The following is a 25,373-nucleotide window of genomic DNA, read 5'->3' as shown; positions in this document are numbered from 1 at the left end:
TTCTTACTGGCCTTAGTTCAGAATGGATAATATTACTCATTTGTTTTACAATGTTGAAAATCATTTATTTAACAAAGAAAACAATGGTTTTCTTTCAAAGTTGATCTCTAGTATGTTGTCTGCATATATCTTTAGATGTTTGCCCTAATGAAGACCTTCCTGAAGTAGAGCTAGTGAGCATGCTAGAAGAACAGCTGCCTCAGTATAAATTACATGTGGATTCTTTATATCTTCCTGTAAATGATGATTGGATCCAGTCAAGAAGCTCTCATAGTCACGATCCTGAAATTTCTTCTCCTGTCCTTGCTGAGGAGGCACTCCATTATATGAGTAAGTAACCCAAAACAAATATAAGCATTAAAGATTCAATCAACCTGCAAAAAGGACTTAAGTATCTCCAGATTTGGAGAACTATATGTTTTCCAAAATTGATACAAAGAATGAAGCTTGGATATTTATTTATACATTACTAAAATTCTCAAGTCTGTAACATTTAACTGGCTGAAACTGAATCATAGGGCAATATGTTTTGAACCAATGCCTCAAGTGTTTCCAAAATCCAGGATCCATCACTCCCATGGAATTGTAATTTGGCAAATTTTATAAAACATTTTATGACATAAAAATCACGATAAAGCATTTTATGATATAATACAAAATGCCATAAAACATTTCCTGTGGTCAACTGCTAATGTTTGACTGTGTTATATGGTTCAATAAGGGTTACTCTCAAGGCAGATATATCTCTGAATATCTCCCTAAATTGTTAAGAACTTTTCTAGCACATTAGAAGCTCTTCCATTGTTGAAGGCATTGAAGAATCTAGTAAGGATGTAAGTAGTCGCCTGTTGTCCTTTTTCTAACAAAATTTAAAAAACAGTGGAATGTCCTATGAACATTGCTCTTGTTAAATGAACTGTTGAAGAACATGGGAATAAACAACAGTGAACAGAGTTGTTAAAATGGCATTGATTGCAGATTATGTATAAGGCAATAACATCAGCCTATGTCAAGCCCAACAAAATAAGACTATTAAAATCTCTTCCTACTATCTGTTACTCAAAAACAATGTATCAGTTGGTTAAATATTGGCTTATACAACTTTTTATTATCTGTACTTTTGATCAGCATTGTGGGTTTGTTCAACTTTCTGTTCTTTAGAACTGAACCTTCAGTGAACCCAGTAAAGTGAAATTCAATATTGAGTAAATAAAAAAGTGCAGCTTTAAGGAGCTGCTGGCAAATTTAGCAATTATGCTTTTGCTAGAACCAAAGCACTTTTCTACTTCAGATTGAAACATTGGATTCATCTAATATTGTATTACATTAGTATGCTAACATCTATAATAGAAAAATGGTTTTGTCAGTGAAGCTAAACTCCTAATATGATTGTGATATTCCACGTTTAATGCCCTTTATAATTCCAAAACTAGAAAACTAGTTGACTTCTGATTTCAGAACTGCAATAGCCAGTATTGCAGTAAAGCTCCTCCTATTTTATGATACTTCTGCTTGGAGAAATGTTTATCTGATAGCTGAATAAATACTAGGGAGTGTTGCTTATAGGTTCAGTAGCATATGTATTGCAGAACAAAAAGTAAGGGCTAGCCATTACTTCAGCTTGTATTCAGTTCTTCCAAACTACTTGTATAGAAGTTGTCAGATGGATATGGCCCTAGATAAAAGGGATGTGAACCAAAATGAAGAGCTACTCATGGGTATAACTCTGCAAGGTAAGTGTACACATAAACATTAGCATATATATATCTTTACTAGATTTTCCAGAAAATCTGAGAGCTTTATAAAAACTATGCATTTTTATATGTTTATAACTGAAGTTTGGATTTTTTGATGTTTGCTACCTGATTACAAATCAGAAAGTCCTGAGATTCAACTTCTTCAAAAGCTAAGCGATTTTAATAAGGTCTTTCTGTCTTAGACTATAAGGAAAAACTGAATACAATCCACAACTGAATACACAGTTGTGTAAAGTAAAATACTGTAAACTTCGCATAGGCAAGAGATGGTAAGAAGGAGAGTATTTTCACTGATTACCCCTTTTTCTATTATTTCTTTACATCTATTGCCACTAAAAATATCTCTCAGAGGTTTGAGAGACCATTTGGAACACAGATTGCTACAATGAGGAACAATATGTATTAAAATGGATTCTCCTTCCTGATGGACAGAAGAACATCTAGTTTACAGTGCAGAAATCTTCAATGATTTCTACGTTACCGTACTTCTGAAAGTAGAAGGAACCCTTGTGTTTATACTTGTGCAATTTAATTTTGGATATTTTTCTTAGTGGACGTTTGATATTGCTGCACACTACTTAAGAAATATGATAACTTGGGTTCTCCTATCTTTGATTTACTGGTTAAGCTGAGCAGGTTTTTGACCTTTCCTTTTAATAAAAATGGGTACTTTGATAATTTGGTCTGTCTTCTTCTCTAATAATTTGTAAATTGTTAGGATATAAATATCCACAGAAAATATTTGTCATATGTCTGTTTCCTGTTTGTGTGGTACAGAGGGTATTGCTGCGTAGAATAATAAATTGAGTCTTGGCTACATTTTTTTCTTTCCAATCTGAAGAAGAAAAAAATTATGTACGGTAAAGAAAATTGGGACTGTGTCTATCTGCCTGTCTTGACTATTTGCCCTTTAGCTAGATAACACCAACTTTTAAAGAGAATTGAACTAAATTTTGTCTTTAGGGATAGAAGTGAGCAAAAGAAAGACTGATTCAGAATTTTGCTGACTTCTCTACTCTATCCTTTCCTCTCCTCCTCAGTCACCTAACCCAGAACAGAATTATTATTAAAAATTTGGAGAAGAAAAACCCGAAAGCCATTTTCTGTGTGTTTTTGCTACTTTATTTTTTGCCTAAAGTTAAAAAAATCAAAACGTCTGATGACTACTGTACACCAGCCTGGGATTTTTCTTTGAAATAACACAGAAATAAGCTTGCCACTGCTATCCCTTAGGAATGTTTTTTTCTTTCTTACATCTCATCAGCCTAGGACTTGTTAGTGATGTTACATCCAAGTACTAACCCCTTAGATCAGGCATGTCAAACTCGCGACGTCGTGTGACGTATCAAAGCTTTTTCGCCATTGCTGGCAATGGGATGGGCACGGCTCCAGTATGATAAAACCAGCCCACGGGCCGGCAGTTTGACACCCCTGCCTTAGATTCTCAGTATCCCTTTTATCATCTCTTATTGAGATCAGCTATGTTCAGCAAAATGCTGCAACATGTTCTGACAATCTTTGCATACACTTTTGTGTGTGTGTGTGTGTGCCCTTAAATCAATTTTAGACTTCTACTGACTGTCTGGAATAGTCCTTGCAGTTTTCTTGACAGTATTTCTGGAGACGGTTTGCCTTTTGCCTGTTTCCTAGGACTGAGAAAGAGTGACTGGCCCAAGGTCACCCAGCTTGCTTTCTGCCTAAGATAGGACTCACAGACTCCTGGTTTCTAGCCTGGCTCCTTAAACACTAGATCAGACTGGTTCTCTTGGCTCTACTAATTTTTCTTTTCTTTTCATTTGGAAGTATTGCTTGCTTATTCCTGCAACAATTGATGAGGGAAGAAGAGAAATGGCTGCCCTACTCTTTTCTCTGGGTAGCTGAAAGATGAACACAGTTGATTTGTGAGTAGCTGAATGCTGGATATAGACAGTTTGTGAATAAGTAAGCTGCCACAACACAGTTTTAGGTAACAATAGTAAACAAAATACAGGTTTTCTTGCAAGGAAGTGTCCTGCTTCTACTTGAAGATTGCCCTTACAGTATTGAATGAAGTTGTCCAATTCTTGTATTAAAGATAATACTTCATGACTTGAACATGCAGACCTTTATATACCAAAATGTATTTTGTTACTATGAAAACTAAGTTTTCCTTATTTTCTTTAATTAGAATTTATTCCACAAAAATATAATGCAATTAAGTCTAAATATCTTTTTTCCTACTCTTGTTCTTTAATCACTGGTCTTCACAATTTTTTGTACATTTTCAAGTATGTTATCGTTGGGAGTATATTATTTTCATTTGTTTAAATCACATTAAGAAATTGTTTTGTTTTTCAGTTGTTGGCACAGATAGAGGAAAGTATGTACCAAAAAACTGCAATGATATTGAAGTAATCACTCATCTGTTGGCTGAGGTAAAATTGTCATTGTTGTTTTATAACTAAACATAGTTTTACAAATTGGAAATAAATATTTTAAATTTTAGAAAGAAATGGATAATTTTAAGAATAGACATTTTAGTAATGTTATTAGGGTGTTCAAGTTCCAACATCATAATCTTTCGCTGATTCATGTGATCCAAACTTGGCTTAAAATATGGTAGAATCTCATATGAAGTGTTACTGGTAGAAAAATAGTAGAGACATTGCTGAACAACACTGGTCTTTTATAGTCCAAATTTCAGCCTGATTTTAAACCTGAAACAATAGCCAGTGGAGTAGGATACAGGCTGGGAAAAACAGTTCACAGTTTTTATTTTTCCCAGAATAGATCCTGAGAGTAGCAAAAACTGTAGAACCATTTTTTTTTTCATGACTGGCCCCAAAGCTCTAGGAGAATAGGAACTAGTAAGATAAAGTCAGCAAAAAAGTACAGCCTGAACTACCAAATTTTTTAAGAAGAGACTGGACAACCATTTGTCTGCAATGGTATAGAGTTTCCTCCTTGAGCAGGGGGTTGGACTAGAAGACCTCAAAGGTCTCTTCCAACTCATTGTTATTGTAATGATTGGAAATGACCTCGAGAGACAGAAGAAAGAGCCCAGACTAGCCAACAATCAATTAAGAAACAGCTAACATTCCTTCCACAGAAAGAATGGGGGCATGGCAAATGTCTCAGAAGGGATTCTTTCTAATTTTTTGGATTAGAAGGCAAGAGGAGAGATTTGCAGATTCTGTTAATGTAATCTTCAAATAAAGATAGAGTATAAAAGTTTTTTATTTACAATACAGTTAAAAAAGAAAACATTGGACATGACGTAACATTCCAGTATAAACATTTCTGTCAAGTTATTTCTCTTCTTACATTTAGTTCTTTTACTCTATAGATACATGTGGGTTTTTTATACAATACTTAAGTCATTTCTCTATTTGCTAGCCTAAAATTATATACATTTCAATATTGACACTAATCTATAACCCCAACAGTCCTCCTCAATTCTCCAGCACAGGAGATGGAGAATCCACCAATGAGTTTAGACTGTGTTCCTGCCCAATCAGATCAAGTCAGCCAAAGTTGCCACGCCTCTCCTGAGCTAGAGGGTCCCAGTCTCGACTTGATCTTGCCCAGGACAGACGTGCAAGTTTGGCTCTTAGGCAGGTATAGTCTCCATTGGTGGTTTTTTCATCTTTCCATTTTTCACAGTTTTCTGAACAGCGCTGTATTCAGCGCTGGGTTTGGATTGCTGTTCCTTTCCAACCCCTCCTTAGCTACAAAGTGAGGCTCAGTAAAACCTTTTTTTTTAAAAAAAAAAATTTCTTGCCTTTCTCTTTCGTTTTCCATCTCTTTAGCGTCCCTTACTCCTGGATCTCTGCTGAGATCAGTGCTGTTCCTAATCCTCTGGGGAGCCTTCCTTAGAGGCAGCAATAGTTTTTTTTTACGTTTGTTTGGTTGCCTTCCCTTGCGGCTGCAGCTCCAGTGCCTAATCGCGCGCACGGGCCCAAAAGGGGTGGTTGAAATTCAGCGCGCATTAGGGAGGCTTCCCTGCACCTTCTTGTGGTGTTATTGTTGCCGGGGCTGTGGCTGCAGCTCGGGAGTCCTTGCGGGCCGAATTCTTCATCTTTGACGGCCAGGGGTTTGCAGCTGCATCCCCAGCGTCTGATTGTGCGTGCAGGCCCAAAAGCGGCCATTTGGAACTCAGCGTGAGTTCCTGGCATGAGGAAGGGCATTCAGCCAGTAAATGCTCAGCTCCATCCAATTGCCCAGACTCTACCCCGAATTAAGGGATGTAAAAAGGGAGTTTTTAATTATTAATTCGTTGATATTCCAGAGTCAGATTTATATTAGAACATCCCCCAAAGCAACTTGGACACTGATAAAAACCCATTTACAATGGAAAACTAAAGCCGTTTATTTTAAAAAGTTTAGTTGTCAATCTTTATGCTTGATCCAGATTCTACGTAAGGTGGGGGAGGGTGTCTTCCCATTCAGTAATAGGCTGGCAGCTTAACTCCAGATTTGGGTGGAACTTTTTACATTGGGGAATAGATATAGCCAAGGTACCCACAGAACTCAAGAGTTTGGAAGTTGAAGATTAGAAATCTCAAGAAAGGAAATGACTTGTGTTTGTGGTACAGCTGATTCTAGATTATTTTTTCCCCTAAAGGGCTGATGCATGGGTTTGATGCATAGCAATGGCTTTTATGTTGCTTTTGGTTTCTGTCTGTTCTCAAATGACAAATATTTGAAAAAGATCCTATGTTTTCCTGAGGTTTTTTTTTTGAAGTGCCACAACATTATCAAACTCAAAAACTCTTGTCTCTTTTCTTCATTTATGTGCACAAATGAAGAAAATGCTACCATTTGAACAACTTCTGCGGGGGGACAATAATGCTGTTTTTAATGGTTTTCTGAGCAGAAAGATCGAGATCTAGAACTAGCAGCACGGATTGGACAAGCCCTTCTTAGACAAAAGCATAGCCTAACTGAGCAAAATGATGTTCTGGAGGATCAGTTGGGTCAAGCCTTTGACAAAGTAAGTGAACAGGTTTAAGCTTTGGGGATTTTAAGAGGTTAATTCATTATTTAAGCATCTATTGAAGTTATATTAACTATGAAAGCTGCTTATGGGAAATCAGATGAAAACTTTCAACCTATTGATGTTAGAAGCTTTCTTTCCTACAAAGTTTCAAGTCAGTCTTTGTTTAGTGAAGAAAGATGGAAGAACGTTGAGGCCTATTTTATTTATTTCAAATGTGGAAGCGTATATGTATTATGCAGAGCTGAATATTTCAGCTGAACTCTTGCTTGTGTACTTATTTTTTTGCACCATGTTTCAAACTATTTATGTGTGCTGCATCCTAAATAGAGAGTAAAAATAGGAATTACAATCCATGTAAAGAAAATAAAATTTGAGTCTAATATTTGACGTGTGTAGTAGTTATATGTTCAAAATTCACAATTCTCATGATTCTTCTACCTAAAAATAGAAAAGGGTTAAAAAACAAAGAATATATTTGAAAGCATTTGATTCAGCAACTTTAGTGAATCCTAGGTCTATAGAATGTTTGGACTGGTGCCCATTTAATTTAGGTCCCAGGGAGATATAATTGAAATAAATAAAATTTACCTATGGTTTTAATCTTATTACATACAGAAGCAGTTGGACCATGTATATCACATTATGAATAAAGAATTCTGGTAGTTGATGAATATGGAAAATAGTTCTTTATTTTCCTAGAATTAAAAAAAAACACTGGATGATAGATTGGTAAATATTTCTTTAGCCTTAGAACTATTGGCTTTAAAAAAGGGACTTCTGTCAAGGAAAATTGATGTATTTTCACATTATTGAATTTTAGATAATGACAGTTCAGGAAAGAAAATATGATACTTGGAACATGGAATAAACAAAGTTATCTTCCATTAATATTTCTAAGACTTTTCATAAAAATGTAATTTGGAGCAAATCCATATTTAATACTATTTTTTTAAAAAGTGGGGGGCGATTAGCATTTTCTAAAGAAGTGGTAATGGAGATAGCAGTCCAATTGTATTTTAACTTGTCTGTTGATTCATTAGCATAAATTGCATTGTTTTGAGTAAATGGTTATGTTTACTAAACAAAAATGCTTTAAAATCAGATTCACCAGCTACAACATGAACTAACAAAAAAAGATGAACTGCTTCGTGTGGTATCCACTGCTTCTGAAGAAAGTGAGACTGATTCTAGCTGTTCCACACCACTTCGTTTCAATGAGTCCTTCAACTTGTCACAAGGTTTCTTACAGTTGGATATCTTGCAAGATAAACTCAGGGAACTGGAAGAGGAAAACCTATTACTTCGAACAAAGGTAACTTACATCCTGTTGGGAATTATTAATTGAATTAAATTCAAGCATTAAAAAAAGGATATATTAACATGGCTAAGGTCATGCTTATGGAAAAAGTGATGAGTAGGATTGTTCAATCAAAAAAGGACAGCAAAAAGCTCCCAAAGGGTATTTCCAAACTGAAGAAATGGACATCAGAATGCAATGTAGATGCAAATGACCCAAAAGCAATTCTAATTTTACATGGATGCTGTGAGACCTGAGATGACAGAGACTGACCAAAACAGAAATGTAAGCTGACAGTGTGGATGCTCAGTGAAAACTTTTCTACACTGTGGCTGTATAAAAAATGTGAATTCTTTTATTTGGGGCATTAGAAATTGAAAATAAAATTAGCAGTATTGTAATTTCCTTTTACAAATCAGTGGAATAACTCTACTAGAGATATTTGTAGAGGTATTAATTCCATCTGTCTCGGTGCGTGCCCTACTTCTCTATGGTGTATCTCAAGACCATAATGTCTTCCCTGGTTCTGCTTATGTTCACTCACTTTTTTTCCAGATAGGTGCAGCTACAGCAGACAGATACGGCCCTAGTCAACATCCAGGAAATAAATAGGAAACATGCAAATCAATTTCAACCAAATACTGAGGCTCTTTTATTCCCCAAAGTCCTTGATTATTGATTCAGAAGTCTGGCAGCTATATTTGCCTAATTGATTTATAAGCGAGGATTTAAAAAACAGGTTCAACCCAGATTGGAAAGCTTGAAAATCATCAAATTGAATATCCAAATTAGCAATGATTTAATTCTTTGGTTTGATTTCAGGTGAAGTCATATACTTTATATTTAGAAAATTTAGTATAGGTAGTCCTCAACTTATGACTGATTATTTAACCATATGTTGTTCACATGAGGAAGGTTCCTATTGCTGAATCATGATTACTATTTTGTAAGAAAGATGTATATCCAGTGAAAATTTTTTTGGGGGTACTTAGTTATGAAAGTTTTGATGCTTCTAACTGATACTGGTGACTTTATTTGATTTCAGACAAACAGATTCTTATGCAGTGAACTCGGATATTTTACTTTTGGAATTATTTGTTCTGGACACTTATCTAATTACATATTTGATCTTAGCAAGTCTTATGTTTTTAGATACGAGTTTAAATGAAACAATGGATTATCGTATTTGTAATTCTAATGTAGGGCTATATCCAGTGGTGTAGATGCAATTACATCCATTAGTGGAAATATTCCTCTCTCCCTCAGAATGTTGGAGATCCTTCTGAAGAACCTTCTATTGGAGCTGGATTGTAAATACTCCCCTAACATTAAATATATTCCAGAGTGAACATTTTGTTATACAGAGAATGGGAAAAAATAATACATTATAGATAGTGTTCCTCATAAAATTAATGAAACTCATAAATTTTTGAAGGCATGCCATCTGAAGACTGAAACCATGACATACGAAGATAAGGAGCATCAGCTAGTCACTGATTGTGTTAAAGAAATAAGTGAGTATTTTAATCATGTCTTCCACAAAGAATATACAAATTCAGTTCACCTGCATACCTCCAGGTTTGAGCTCTGTACTATTCTTAACTTCATTTGGTCCTTTAAAAGGCAGTTGTCATGGTTCTGGCTGAAAAGCCCAACAAAGTAAATCCACCAGAGACATTGCAACCTCTAATGTAAAACTTTATTAGTCATAGCATACCGGTACTGTAAAAGGAATTCCAGCTCTGGCAATATGTCGGGAAAAAGATAATTAAAAGAGTAAAACCTTCGCACCCCTCTCTGATAGTTCATGTCACAATGTCCAATTAATCTTCCAACGGTTGTTATGAGAAGACAGCCTCTGTTCGGCCAAACATCTCTTCTGTAACCTTGACTCTCACACTGATACAAACCACCTGTGAATTCCAAACCTTAACCCTTCCCTCACCCCTTGTAACTGTAAGCAAGCTAGAAACATCATGGCAGTTCTAACACAAAGGGTCTTCGTAGCTTGATAGTATTATCTCAGGGTCCTTCAGAATATAATTGAATTTGCAATTTATATCATCCCCCATAATTGGTCATACTTGCTTGAGTGCAAGGGGTTGTAATTCAAATAATTAGCAGGTAATAAATACCCCAATTTAAAACTTTATATGTGAATTCACGTGTAAGTTCAATTCCCCATACCTTTTATCTGCCAGCCTTTAAATATGGTTATTAATTGTGAATCCACTAGCCTTCAAATTGAGTTAATAGCAAATTAACTTTGCTATTAAGCAGGGTATTAAAACCAGAGTGTTGGACTGGCTTTAAAAACTTGCTTAATGGAGAATCCTTGTTGTGAAGACCTACGATTCAAGCAGGCACAGTTATTTAGTTTGCATTTTTTTGGATTTTGCTTAAAATAACTATTGTATGAAAGGTTTTAAGGAGTTTGTTTTTCAGAAAGGATGATATACTGCTGGTTTCTTAACAAAGCATGTATCCTGCTATATATTTTAGAGGAAACAAATGCTCAGATTGCAAGAATGAGTGAAGAATTGATGAGGAAGGATGAAGAACTGATTCACTACCAGGAGGAAATCTCATCCCTCTTATCTCAAATTGTTGATCTTCAGCATAAGATCAAAGAGGTAGATGTGCACAAAGTTCAGAGAAGGGAAATGGTGAAAGTCAAACCATTACTTGTAGTAAGAAGTTAATATCTCTAGCAGAGTTCATATAGGATTAAATAATCATATTTTGTATACCCTCAGCATGTAATCGAAAAAGAAGAATTGAAGCTGCATCTGCAAGCTTCTAAAGATGCCCAGAAACAGCTGACAGCAGAGGTATTGATGCCATCTACTTTCCCATTTTTGATATAGAGAACAAATATGAAAAAGAATAAAATGTAAATAATTTACCTAAGAATATTCAGATTTTTCCTGAATATTGATAGAGAATTTCAGCTTTGATTTGGATGCCATTCACTTTGTTTTGGTTTAACATAGGAAGAAAAAACAGATTTGTTAAAAAAGATTCCAGATTAATTTTTATTCATTGTTTAAATATTTTTCCCACTGCCAGAATATTATGGCTGAAACATTGGAAGGAGAAAGAAACCATGAAACGTATTTCAAATGGTTCATGGTGCAATTCTGTATATGTTTGTGTTGAGGCAGAATTCACTGGGTTGGTAACACCAGACTTCTGCAGAATTGTTATGTTGCTCCTCTATCACTAGGCTTTTGGTTGTCCCTGAAGTATAGCCAGAAGACCTTGGTGGATCTTAAGGCCGCATTAAGCCTTCAAGAGACTGCGGCCAATGTATACTTTATGCCATGAATCTGGCACATAGACCTAATATTTTATATAGTAATGATAGGTTTCTGGCCTTATATATTACATGCAAATAAATTTAAAGCACTACTTAAAAATTAAGATTGCATCCAATGTTATCATTCCTAGTTTTACCAGAATAGATTCCTCTTCTCTCTGGCAGCTCCTTGTGCTCCCCCCAATTCTATTCCAGCAGAAAAGAAATCTCTGGAGAAAAGATAAAGCCCCTGTGCGATGCTGGCTGTTGGCTTTTTTGGAAGTGGGGGGGGGGATACTATAATAATTTACATAGCATTTATTTTATCTTAGGTTTTTAACAGCTGCCAACATATTTCAGCAAACTAAGTCTTTCATTAGCACAATTGTCATTTTCTAATTGTAATTGGTTATCTTGTGTTTATTATATACAATTGTCCCCCAAAATTTCTGTTGTTACGTGAGACATTTGTTAAGTTAATGTTCTCATGGCTGAGTAAATGATTGACCTTTTACATTCTTGTAAGTTACATGAAGTGCAAGAGCGGAATGTGGAATGTCTGGGGATGCTGCATGAGTCCCAAGAAGAAGTGAAAGGATTGCGCAGTAAAACAAGCCAAGCTGCCCTTCACTGTCGACCCCAGTTGTGTGGAACGTTTCCTGTGGTAATATAAGCTTTCTGACTGTAGCAGATTTCATTAGTTAAGCTCTTTCATCCTGCCAATAAAATTTCAAGGGCAAACTCAAACTGTTCTTCGGAAGAGAAAGTTGACACCAGTGATCCCTTCTAAATTTAGCTTCTTTATCTACATCCTACTTTTTTCCATATGGGCTGAGTGATTTGTTTCATTTGGAGAACAAAGAAGGCAATGCTGTATTGAACAAGGCCTGACACTCTTCTTGTTTAATGCTACTTTCTCTCTTGATTTTATTGTTATGAGTTGGAAGAAACACTACGGCTGCTTGTGCTAGAGTTGAAACTAAGATTTGTGTCCACCACCTCTTTCTGACTTTACTCTCATAAAAGAGTCTCCTCTAAACTTCTCAAGCAGTTTCTTTTTCTGTTATGTGTCAGTTTCTGAATTCTGAGGGAAATGGAAGGAACAGATTCCTTGGGCAGATCTTTGATTGTCTTCTTATTAAAGATGACTTATTATTTTTGCTGATTTTTCCCCTTTTAAGAAAAAAAAATATAGGGAACACACTAGTCTTTGGAAGCTGTTTTATTTGAACATAGGTTTGCCATGACATTAGAACATGTACATTTTGATATAAGTCATAAAAAACTAGAAAAATTACATTTCCTCATGTATATTAACATCAGTTGCAATTTTTCTATGTAGTTATCCTCTTGTAATACCTGCTGATTTCTTTTGGCTTAGAACTAAATACTTTAAGCATTTATTGTAAAGAAATATTGTATAAAATATTTTCTTGCTACATAAATAGATTAAACAGCAAATTTACTCTTAAGCAGAACAGTCAGAATAACATCAGTAGCATTACAGTGGCAAAAGCCTGCTCCTTTTCTCAGTGTGCCATGACATTCCACGCCTGCCTGGCAGGGATAGGCTTATGTCAAGAATGTCATCCTAATGAACAGTCAGCTCTTGTGGATACTAGGAATTACCTCATTCTTTCATTGTTGCAGAAAAAAACTCAATATGACTGTACTATAGAAATTAAGCAATGAATTGCCAAAGTGGTGCTGCAGACAGGCTGTCAAAATCACTTCTGAATGGTTTTTAATAAAGCTACTGGTTCCTGTTGTACTTCATTTTTTAATGAGAATACAATAAATATCCCTTTAAAAATGTCTTTGTTCTGAATTATAATTGTCAATTACTTTGGCACCCTTTACATTTTGTTAACATATTTAGTAATATGAGGATGAGGATGAGGAAACTTTTGGATGTGAATGTACTGATTTCCTAATTATTCCAAATTAGGTACTTATTTTGTCCTAATTGGAGATTCCTCGAAAGAAGTAATAATTGTTGTAGCTCTTTAATTATTTTGTAAACAGAGCTTAAGAAACTTGTTAATTCCCACTGTCTTACATTTGAAGGAATCTCTGGCAGCAGAAATTGAGGGAACAATGCGGAAAGTTCTAAGTTTGGATGAGGAATCGCTGTCTAAACAAAAGTAAGTGCAGTTCTTGTTTTTTTCCCCTTAACCTGTTTTGCGGGTTCTCTTGTAGGACTTTTCCCCTGCTATTAGTATAATATTAAGAGAAGTTGATATAGTTCCATATAGATAACCTTTATTATTTTATAGTAATATATATTATATTATATTTGTATGTATGTAATTTTATAGATACATTCAAGTATTTTAAAGCTATTAACGCAATTTATTAATTACACTCTAATGAATGCAAGCTAAAATTAAATCCTTGACTAACGTTTCAGGAATTTTATGTTTATTTCATGCTAAATTCTGAAAGATTATTCCATAGTATTTTAAGATAGTTTTCTTTCATTAGAAAAACTACCAGCTACATTTTTATTTTCACAACTTTTTTTCAGGCATATAAGCTAATTGCCCTCTATGTGAATTCCATTAGAAAATTGTGAAGTCATTTTTTGTATCTTTTACTGCATATTAGGAGAACATTTGCAATAATTTCCTTAAGGTTTCTTGGCATGTGGATATATTACACAGCTACTTCTCAGTTCACAGGTTAGCTTAAAAAAGTTAAAAGTGGATCCAATCCCTCCCACATAGGACCCATTATCTCTCAGTGCACAAAGTGCATTTGTTGCTGTAACTCCCATAGTGTAAACAAATGGGTGAGATAAAGCCTGCCTATCAAAATGAGACCGTGAAAGGAGAAATACATGCATCACTTTGTATGCATTGCTCCTGTTCTGCTTTCAAAAGCCTGCAGGATATTTGGTATCACCCAACCAATTTCTGGTCCATCTCTTCTGATATGAGTGTTGTTTCAGCAACTGGGGTGATGTTTTTATTACCCAGATGAGATTTTTGTATTCATTGTCACTTTCCCTTTTTCCCTAGGATTCAACAGAAACGTATATTTGATACTGTTAAACTTGCTAATGATATGCGTGGCCGTTCTGCTTCGTGTCCCGTTTCACTGTCCATTCCAGGATCCAATCGTTCAAGTGTTGTCATGACAGCAAAGCCTTTTCATTCTGGCTTGCAATATGTGGAAGGAAAAGGACCTCAAGCTCTAAAGGCCAGCACAGAGGATGTTTCCAAGTAAGGAAACAGTAGTGTTTGAGCTTTAGTTGACTATGTTATATTCGGCACAACTGCCTTTTTATGGGGGGGGGAGGGGGGAATTGACAGCAATTTTTAAGCCAAATTCTGCTTTTTTCTTACGCTTTATTCAACGTACGTGTTGAGGACTATCAAGTAGGAGGCTGCATATAACCATTTTTCCTATCAGTAATTTAATGTTACACCTGCCGTGGACAGCATTTTGGCATCAGGCAAGTAGTATAATAACATCAAAGAAAAGGTAGCTTTACTTCTGTTACACAGATTTCCTTCATGGAGTTTTCACCCAACTCTCTTCACTGTGGGTGGAGACAACACAGTTAGGAGACAACTGGGGCAGGATGGAGCTTAGCACAAATCACTTACAGCAGCTACCAGAGGAGCACATTATTATTAGTCATAGTAGTAGTATTGCCTCCAGCAACATGTAACATTATAAATGCTTCATCTACAAAAACAAAAATTGTGCTAAAATTAGACAATACCAGTTTATGTCCTATTAATGCAATATTTAATTCTCTATTTTGATAGGGAAACTCAGAAGCTAAGCCATGCAGGTATCCCTTCAGAAGATGATGTAGCCACTGCTTTACATAAACTTAATCTCCGTTGTCAGAATTATCTAAGTGAAAAATGGTTTTTTGAAGAAGAATGGAAGCGTAAGATACTTTTGCTGGCTGACCAAAAGGAAGAACTCACTGGCTGTAGCACACCAGTAGAGAACTGTCTTTCACTGAATAGCAGTTCAGAACATGCTGATTTCTCTGGATCTTTTAGCAGCATGCGGTCCCTTCTCCCAGAGAAATTGCAAATCGTCAAACCCCTTGAAGGTAAGGTAATCACAGTCCTGTTTTCAATCACAGTTCACTGTGAGCCTGTTATTGGCTACTTTATATCCTGGCCTTAGGATTAGTTCCTGATCATTCATTATCTCCCAGATTACTTTCAGATATAAGCTTGTGCTGTCCCACAAATGGATGTTTGGTTCTCTTTCTGCTTATTTTGCATCCAAATTATATGTATTATATTGAATGCACTTTTACACCTTTTGGTTTCTTTGCCTGACTTACCTCAGCTTTTAATCCTTATTATAGAGCTCTGTGTCTCACACCTCAACTTAAGTTACTGAAAATAATCCACACCCAAGGACATTTTTATAATAGAACAGAAACAATAAACTGTTAACAAGTGAATAAATTGCTGCTGTTTAGTCCATTGTTTTTTTTCTTTTTATGACTCTGTAATCCTTTAATTAGGGGTAGAATCAGGGTGACGGAATGGAGCTGAGCATTTGCTGGCTCAATGCTCTTCCTGATGCCTGCATGGAGTTTGCTGTAGATATTTTCTGTTTGTGTCTTGAGAGAGAAACATCTGCTGCTACTTAGTATTAAACTTTCAACCTTTTGAGTGGGAGGCAAGCATCTTCGCCACTTGGCTTCTTGTTTAGTCCATTAAAATGCTATCTAAATATTCACTGAAGGAAAATAAATGAGTGAAGGTTTAACCCAAATTATAATTTTCTGCTTCAAAGTAAAACTTCTTTGATTTAAAATCTGAAGGATCCACAAGTGGAAAGGTCCTTTCTAGATTTGCTACTATTTTACAAAATCCTATCAATTTGCATTATATGCAGCAGCCAAGTATTGGCTGCCAAGTATTAAGACGTATGGAGTGTTTGAAGGCCTTTTGTGATTTGTACTTCTCCAGGCTCTCAGACCCTATTTCATTGGCAACAGCTGGCTCAGCCCAACCTAGGTACAATTCTTGACCCTCGCCCTGGCGTTGTCACAAAAGATTTTGCACCACTGTCTCAGGAAGATGTTTATTACCTTTCTGATTTGGAAGAAGATGAAGAAGAAAGGGATGAAGGTATAACTTTCCAAGTACAGCCCTCTTTACAGGAGGAAATTAAACAGACAGTGCCAAAGTCAGTGCCAGGAATTTTCCTCCCACCTGCTAAATTAGCAACAATTCCTCATGCAGGTAAGAATTTGTGGCATGACCATTACAATTTTTGTTGAATTTTCTAAGCACCAACTGTTGTAGATCTGCTGAAGATCAATTTTTACTTATTCTTTTATGGTGTGTGATCAGTCCTGTTAAAGCAGTTCAGTTCTCACAGGAAGCTATATATTCTTGAGAAATGTGTGGAATTCTATCCCACTTGCAAAAGGGAGGCTCTAGAAACATACTTCCCACTCTCTTAAGATACACATACACACACACACACAGAGAGAGAGAGAGAGAGAGAGAGAGAGAATTCAAAAACCTCTTGAATGGGGTACACTGTTGTGTGAGGAGGAGCTGGAAAGATTCCTGCCAAATTAGGCGGACATTTTCAATGATCAAGCTTACTTGCAGTAACTTTCTTCCATTAATATAACAGAGGCTTATGTATAATTAAACTTGAAAATGTTAAAGTCTGAGTCATGTTTTAGTCACTATTTTATTGATGAAAGTAATTTTATGGGTACTTTCGTAGAAAGAAACAGTAAAAGATTAACCTTATATTCAATCAAGAATAATGACTAATACAGTAAAGTAGATGTTGAGAAAGACAATTTTGAGCTAGTGCTCAAATAATAGTAACTTTACAGTGTGACCATGAGATTGGTTTCTTCCTCAACTTCTCTCTACAGGTAGTTCCTGACTTACAAATATTTGTGTAGAGGTGACTTATCATTTTTCACACTTGCAACCATTACAGTACGCCTGTAGTCACGGGATCAAAATTCAGACATGTGGCAATTGTCTCATATTTATAACCGTTGCAGTATCCTAGGATCATGTGATCTCCTTTTGTGACCTTCTGACAAGCAAAGTGAACGGGAAAGCTAGATTCACTTAACCACCATGTTACTGCAGTGATTCACTTAACTGTGGCAAAAAAGGTCGTAAAATGGGGCAAAATGTACTTAACAACTGTCTTGTTTGGAAACAACTGTTTGGGCTCTATTGTCATCATAAGTCAAGGACTATCTGTACTTGATTTAATTACAGTTAAAGCTGACCTTGGCATGATACCTATCTGTCATTAACAAATAGAAGTGATCCAGCTTTTGAAATTAATCAGAACAAATCCTTAAACACTATTAATTGCAAAAGTGGAATTTGGACCAAAGAAGAGTTGTAGAATGCTTGAACATGTTCCACATTTTTAACTATGATTAACAAATGGGGAAGAATATTCCAACTGTTTCCTAGTTGCCATATTCAAAGTAGCCCATTCTAAAATAGCAAAATGTTGAGTTTAAGAGTAATAATTTATCTGCCTTAGGCGTCATGTTAAAAAGATGACTTAAAGTAATGTAGAAGATCATGTTTTCTTTCATATATTTGCATTGAATTACTAAATTACGCATTAATTCAGATTTTCATTAGCCTGCTAGTATGCTTCTCATTTCCTTTTCATCATATATGTTATAATTTGCATTGTAGCTTCCAATCCAGGAAAATGTCTTTCATCTACAAACTCTACATTTACTTTTACTACTTGTAGAATACTTCATCCATCTGATATCACACAGGTTACACCCAGGTAAGGAGATTTACTATTACTCTTAAAAGTTGGTTATATGCAGGCAATCTGGAATTGAGCATCTACTTGATACACTTTATATATTAATTAAATTAGCAGTTAAAACAAGGATATGTACAATGTAAAGCAGAACTAAAATTGGCAGGGTACAGAGGTTCTGACCTTGAATTCTGAATATCTCCTTCCCTCCTACCTTTGCACTTTCTACAGAAGTTATTAATCACAATAATTAAGATGCTTTATCTTCTTGTTTTGTTTTCCAGCACTTTGTATTCTCCCTTGTGCTCTGGAAGTTGTAGCAGTACAAGCAGTGTAATTACAAGCGCTCCATCCATGTTGTATAAGCTTAGTACTGGAGAATTCCTTACTAACAGAAGAGATTCAACTTCCACCTTCAGTAGTACTAGAAGTTTAGCAAAGCTTTTACAAGAACGAGGCATCTCAGCCACGGTTTATAACAGTCCAGTCCAACTTGAAGCACCACTGCTTCATCATTCCAGGATACCTGCTGTGCCCTCAACACCTCCAAATTCTCCTTTGCATTCCCCTTGTTCTTCTCCTCCCTCTTTTGAGTCTCGAGCGTATGTATCTGAAAACTTTTTGGCCTCTCGACCAGCTGAAACATTATTACATGAGCTGTATGGACAAAAGCCCTCGAATCCTTCTGATGCAAGACAGCTGAAGATCAATCTGGTAGAGAGGCTAAAGAAACTGGGGATTGCTAGAGCTGTCAAACAGCCCGAGGCAGGGGGTTATAGAAAGAGTCAGAGGAAAAGTAGCTGTCTCCAAAGACAGGGCTCAGGAGTGTATGTGAGTGCAGGCAGCCATTTGATGGGGGGCTTGAGAAGAAACCACAGTCTTCCAGTCTTGATTGGAGCACTTTCAGGCCCAGTAAGCACATCCTCCACAACAATGGGAGTCTTGAAAGAGGATTGAGCTATCTAGCATCAGACACTTTTAGTTGGGGAACAAATGTTTTGAAATGGAAAGATAAGATTAGTAAAAATGGATGCATTAAACATAAGATTGTTGAATGATAAAGGTATGTGGCTAAACGGGACAAGGGAAGCTTGGCATAAAAAATTGTAAAAATTAAGAAAGGAAGAAAATAGAGAAAAACAAAATTTAGTCTTGAAATGATTGAAAAAAACTTTGTCATGATCAAAAGGAAATAAAGCAAACAAATATATTTTCTACCATTGATATTAAAAGAACAAGCCAATGTCTATGCAACTTTATTTTAGAATATGTTTTATTGGATGTCATCCAAGAGATCCATATACATAAATAGACGTTCTAAAGTTATATATGATTGTAAGGAAGTACATTCTTCAAATAACAGGTGCAATTTGTTTATAGAGCAAAAACCATATTTATTCTAATGTAGAAAGATCAGGTGCAATATTTCATTAAGCAATCTCACACAATAGGAGAAATCTAGGAGTGCAAAATTACTACATACTATATTGAACAAACAAAAAACCTTAATGTTTAAAAAAGGAGTCAAATGTATGTGCTTTGTGGAGGTTCTATATATATTTGGGAGGGATATATTTGGCAAGCAAGAAAGTATTTGTTACTCTATAAGCTGTATTTGGAAAATGTTTACCATATTAATGTTGGAATAATCTTGGAGAAAATTCCATACATTTGAAACAATCAGTAGTTAATAAAAATTATCTTTAAAATATGTTATAAAAATAATAACAATTTTTGGATTTTTGGGAAGTTAAGGTGCAGCTTTCAGGGAGAAACCTCAAGAGATTTACAAAATGATAGGCACAACTTATTGTATTAATATGAAACAGAATGACAGCTATTCAAGCTGACAAAGAATTGCCATTCATAATTTAGTCTAAGATAAATTTCAAGCTTGATGTTTCTGAAGCAGGATGTTGTGTTTCGCAAAATGAGCACAGTGGGACAGCTTTGAATGTGAAGCAGAAACAGGAAAGAGAAAAGGCACAAGCGACTCAGATTTTTCTTTTATATTTGGATAACCGAAGGAAGAGATTCTTAAAATACGCACATCTCACTTGCTCAATTAATTGCTAATCAAAAATACTTGCAAAGAGTGTCACGACTGTACTAAGCTGCTTGATTTATGGTTATGATGAGCAAATATAGCCCTCTTGCCATGGATCAAACAGGAGATGATGAAGATAAAAGCTGAATGGTTTGAAAATTAAGCACAGAAAGTGGCTATATCATTTATCTGTGGGTTTTAAAAGGCTATTCTCTATATTAGTTAAAGAGATCATAGGGTGCATTCAGAAATACTAAACAGACTGGATTTAAACAATCCAGGTAGCTTTATATATATCAATGAATCAAAAGTGAGGGTTTCCTCCCCTTGAATAGGCATTCTAGGTGATGATTTGGAATGTTTTAAACAAATGTTTTAAAGGTTACAAACAGCTATGCAAGTAGCTTATCAATTCAGTCTTGGTATCAATCAATGAGCTTGGCACCATTGGCTGGAGCTACTAAATTGTAAATGGTGCTTGTAAATAGTAAAAATGTATTATTTTAAGCTTCTATATACGGGTTAATTCTATTTAAATTCTATTTTAATTTTTTTAAGTGTATAAAGCTTGTAAAATGCATTTCCTTTGTGATGTTTAAAAACTTGCTTTCCTTGGCAAGATAAATAATAGGAAATATTTAAGTTGGGTTCCAAAGCAACCTGCCACACTTTTATATAAACAGAGAAAAACCTGGGTAATGAAACAGAAGCATTCTTCAAGATGATCCGTCCTAACTACAGGGAATCAAGCACAATATTTCAACTACTGTGGATCTGATGCATGTCAGTTTTATACATTATGTAAATTCATCTTAAATCATAGTAATTTTGAATGAGCATTCCTAATTGGATTTCATATCTTTGTCTTTTTAAATTATTTGTATTGGAATGGTTCAAAAGAAAGTCTGACTTAATAAGGTTCTGCCACTGATAACAAGACCTTGTAAATCAGACTTATTTCTGTTGAACCGTATCCTATAAAATTTTGTAAACTATTCAGTAAATACATGTTTATTTGAAAAGGTTTTTTTTTCCAAGTATGGATTATCTAAGATGTCATATTCTGATTTTTTTACTTGGGGCTAGCTTACATTTTTTACCTTCTGTATTACTAATGAGTGTGCAACCAGTAGCAGAAAAATCTAAATCTACTTACCTCTAAAGTGGAAACGCTACCGGTAGTTTTATAGCATGCCTAAAGACCCTCCTCTCAAAAAAAATTAGCTGGGAACTAGAGGAGCAGTACTTTTGTGCCAAAGCTCTTTAAAAAAATGAGCCTTGGAAATAGAAAACAGATGAAGAAATAACAATCAGTATAGTTACAAAAAATACATTATATCCCAGATAGCTGTTGTTATAATGAATGACCTATCCTGCAAGATTGATACAGCTAACAATAACAACCCTATAGGATCCTTAGAAGAATATCGTGATCACTTTCATATGTATTTTGATACCATATTTGAGTGCCAATTTTTCATGAAGAAATAGCTGCTCATGTCATTTAAAACAATATTGGTAAATATTTCATTATAATTGAAATTCTTTATATGTTTCATAATAATATGTATGCTTCAGTCTGCTCCTTGAATGAAAAGAATGCTTTTTAAAAAACAAAACAAAAAACCAAATATATCTATTTTAATATGCAAATATAGATGTCATTTTTTTCTGCAGGCAATACTTGAAATGCATTTCATTTGAGAAAGAAATAGCTGTAATTTAACATATAATAAAGATATTATTTCTTTTTGGCTTTCACCTTAGAGTGTGCATTTCTTAAGGTTATAAGGTTAAGTTTTTGCATATTATAATAAAATTGAAGCTTGATCATAAAAATAATAAAACCCATCTTTTTACACATTTTGGTGGTATGATGTTTTTTTGTATGCGTAAGCAATTTTTATTTATTTAAAAATGTATGTCTCTGTTCCTAGAGGGGAACTAATGGCAAAAAAGAATTACCAATCTATATAAATAAAAATGTAAATGTTTGCTCAAACTCTTAAATCTCCGAAAGTTCTTCACCGATTGCTTTGAAATTTTGACACAACGTTGCATTCGAATATGCGCGTGTTTTTATATACCTATATTATATAGATATCACACCTGTGACAGGTAAAACATGCTTTTTTTCAAAACAGTGCCATCTGTTGGACGTAAAAGCAACACAGGCTACGTGCTCTTTCTCTTTTCTTTCTTTTCCATTTAACCAGACTGAGCCACAGCAACACGTGGCCAGGTACAGCTAGTATTTAAATAAATTTAAAATAATTAAGTAAAAACATTTGACAGTCTTTAATAGTCTAGACAATCTTGATCATAACAGGTTAACAATTAAAAGCAAGACTTCAATTTGAAGCAAACACTTTCTTGAAGTGACAAATTTATGTATACTGTCTAAATACAATATAATATTCTTAGTTGGTAGTCTATTCTATAATGACTGAAGAATTAGAATTTATGGGTGACCATCAAACTTCATAGAATTGGGGAATGCAGAATAAGTACCAGAGATACAGTGGCAACCATTGCATTTAATATTCAAATAAAATTGGTGCAACCTGGTGAAAAGTTGCCACATTTGGTTCCAGTTGCAATTTCTGAATATTTGGGTGGCCATGCCTATGTAGAACATAGTACAGTTTATAATCTGGAGATAATTAAAGCATGAATGACTTTAGAAAAGTCTTGGCAGAAAGTAGTGGGGGATGATCAGTCCAAACTGAAAACATTCTTTTAACTCAATTCATCTTGCAAAACTAATAGAAAATATTTTAAATAAAATTATTTGCATTCTAAAAGAACCTTTTTAAGATAAAACATTCAGGATGTTTTATTCCACCTAATCTATCACAATTGCCTTTCTATTGGAATAAAACCTAATGTAATCACACAGAGAAGGAAGTATCCTTTGCAGACTTAGTGACTTCCTTCGGACATTAAATTGGGGTGGAGGGCAAGACTGTGCCACATAGAATGCTATTAGCCACCAGCAATTGTCCTGTATCGCCACTACTTTCTATCTTCCAGCAGTGAATGGAATCCATTTGTCCGTACTTTGGTACCAACGATTTCCATTCCCTCAAACATAGGTCTGCTCAGAAATTCTGGAGGAATCAACAATATTCCATTTTCTTCATCTATCAAAAAATAGAAGTCATTTGGAAGACATTGAGTAAGCAACCTGGTAATTTTCATGTGTTTTGGATTACTGTCTGAAAATCCCTTGCCACCAACCATATCACCGGGTATAATAGAAAGTAGAAACTCAAGGTATTAGGAGTAATTGAGTATGTGTTTGTGTGTATTCATTGTATACGTTGCTCAGATACAGGTCATTCAGTATCTTTTATGAAGAAAATCAAAACAAGCTTAAGGAAAAAAGAAAAGTTATAATCATTGTAAGGGTGAGTACTCTGGCGAGTTTTCAAAGTTTATACTGTGCAGTACAAAGCTTATACATAGCTTGTTTGCTGATGTGCCTCAAAACTGAAGTGCCAGGGAATAGACTGAAAAGCTTTGAGGAATGACAAAACGGGCCAGTAAGAATGGGGAGAAGCAACACTAGTCACCTTATTTATGAAGACAAGTGGAACTGGCAAGAGAGAAAAGAATTGGAATAATTAAATGATTTGAGAGGTATATTACAGGGCTTTTCAACCAGTGCTACACATACCACTGGTGGTACGCAGGCACCTGGCAGGTGGTATGCGTACGATGGGATGAAAAGCACTGTTAAAAAAAGTGTAAAAGTAGATGAGGTGAAGCAGCAGTGCTGCACAGACTTGTGGGAAAGTCAGCTGGAACTACGCAAGGCATTGCCTGGATCCTGCTGAGAGCCCAGGATCAGCGCACGCAGCTCCGGCTGATTGGGGGTGGCAGGCAGCCTCACGCAGTCTTCAGGCAGAGATTCAGCTGCAACTGCACGAGGGGTTGCCTGGGTCCTGCTGAGAGCCCAGGATCAGTGCATGCAGTTACAGCACTGATCGGCACTTCCATGCACCCGGAAGAGAAAAGGAGGAGGGGGAAGAGAGAGGAGTGGCTATAAAAGGAGCAGGTTTTAGCAGGAGAGTAAAGTGGGAAAGAAATAGAATAACATAGAATAAAGAAGAATAAAGTATAATAATAATAATAATAATGAAAAATCACTAAAAGCAAAAATCATGTGTCTGCATAATCTCTGAAAGAAAGCTGTGTTAGCCAAAAGCTGTATTAACAGTACATGAATGACCTGATGCATATTTAGAAACATTGTATAAAAGTAAAAAACTGCCTTCATTATATTCCCATGAGAAATGGACCTAAACGTGTGAGAAACTATCTGAATGTTACACAAAAATAGATTCCATATACAATGTAAGATTCCATCTATGCTTCTTTTGTTCCTGAGAGAAAGAAACCTATAAAGCTTTAGTTTAGACCCTCCCCCTTGTTCAGAAATTTGCTGATTGTTAAATCACTTCTGAACCTTTTTGCGCAAAAATAAAGATCTCTCTTTCACCCATGGAATTTCGTAAAAGTCCTTTATGTGTTTGTGTGTATTCATTGTATACTTTGCTCAGATACAGGTCATTCAGTATCTTTTATGAAGAAAATCAAAACAAGCTTAAGGAAAAAAGAAAAGTTATAATCATTGTAAGGGTGAGTACTCTGGCGAGTTTTCAAAGTTTATACTGTGCAGTACAAAGCTTATACATAGCTTGTTTGCTGATGTGCCTCAAAACTGAAGTGCCAGGGAATAGACTGAAAAGCCATGGAATTTCGTAAAAGTCCTTTATTTTTTTAAGGCTTTATTTTTCCACAAGATTTATGGCGACTTCTCCGCCGGGACATTTTTAAGGGCTTTTAAGAAAAAGGATTTAACCTTCCAAGACGGATTGCCCTGGTGGCCCCCCCCTCTCCTAAACGACGACAGCTCCAAAGCCGGCTTCGTAGCTCTTGACTACGAGGAGAACTCGACGGGAGGAAAGGGAATTAACCCATCAGGAAGCATTCCAGTCTGAGGATCCATGAGGGTGACAGACAGATCTTAAATCAACAAAGGAGTCTGGAAAACGCCTGCAGGCAAGTATTGTAAAACAGGGGAAACCTGATCCCTTTTGGATCGGAAGAGGGGACTGATCACCCCCTGAGAAGGCAAAGGTGGCGTCCTTAAGCCTTCAATAGGCAGGATTGTGTGGGAGGTTAAACCATTGTAGCTCATGCTGAGTGATCAATGGTAGTGTATTAGA

At 35.6% G+C, this 25,373-nt stretch overlaps 1 protein-coding gene across 2 annotated transcripts in view; it reads left to right on the top strand.

Annotated features, from left to right (window-relative positions):
* TRAK2 (trafficking kinesin protein 2) overlaps positions 1 to 22,002 on the top strand; it is a 39,142-nt gene extending 17,140 nt beyond the window's left edge. Inside the window, exons 3-16 of one of the 2 annotated variants that reach the window (XM_039354273.1) lie at positions 136 to 330; positions 4,095 to 4,171; positions 6,613 to 6,729; positions 7,838 to 8,047; positions 9,468 to 9,546; positions 10,535 to 10,665; positions 10,789 to 10,863; positions 11,857 to 11,994; positions 13,398 to 13,474; positions 14,351 to 14,554; positions 15,107 to 15,405; positions 16,283 to 16,558; positions 18,014 to 18,113; positions 18,377 to 22,002. In XM_039354273.1, the coding sequence (XP_039210207.1) occupies positions 136 to 330; positions 4,095 to 4,171; positions 6,613 to 6,729; positions 7,838 to 8,047; positions 9,468 to 9,546; positions 10,535 to 10,665; positions 10,789 to 10,863; positions 11,857 to 11,994; positions 13,398 to 13,474; positions 14,351 to 14,554; positions 15,107 to 15,405; positions 16,283 to 16,558; positions 18,014 to 18,113; positions 18,377 to 19,049 (2,651 nt within the window). In that variant the 3' untranslated portion in view covers positions 19,050 to 22,002. Of the gene's footprint in view, positions 1 to 135; positions 331 to 370; positions 1,734 to 4,094; positions 4,172 to 6,612; positions 6,730 to 7,837; positions 8,048 to 9,467; positions 9,547 to 10,534; positions 10,666 to 10,788; positions 10,864 to 11,856; positions 11,995 to 13,397; positions 13,475 to 14,350; positions 14,555 to 15,106; positions 15,406 to 16,282; positions 16,559 to 18,013; positions 18,114 to 18,376 lie in introns of those variants that run through there. The other variant, XM_039354282.1, reaches the window with a different exon arrangement.
* Positions 22,003 to 25,373: the final 3,371 nt, after the last annotated feature.

The sequence above is a fragment of the Crotalus tigris genome, unplaced genomic scaffold, assembly GCF_016545835.1.
Source record: "Crotalus tigris isolate CLP2741 ecotype Arizona unplaced genomic scaffold, ASM1654583v1 scf7180000017568.13789103, whole genome shotgun sequence".
In the NCBI taxonomy this organism is placed as follows: Eukaryota; Metazoa; Chordata; class Lepidosauria; order Squamata; family Viperidae; genus Crotalus; species Crotalus tigris.
The sequence above is the reverse complement of the archived record's forward strand: the minus strand, read 5'-3'. Positions and strand labels throughout refer to the sequence as shown.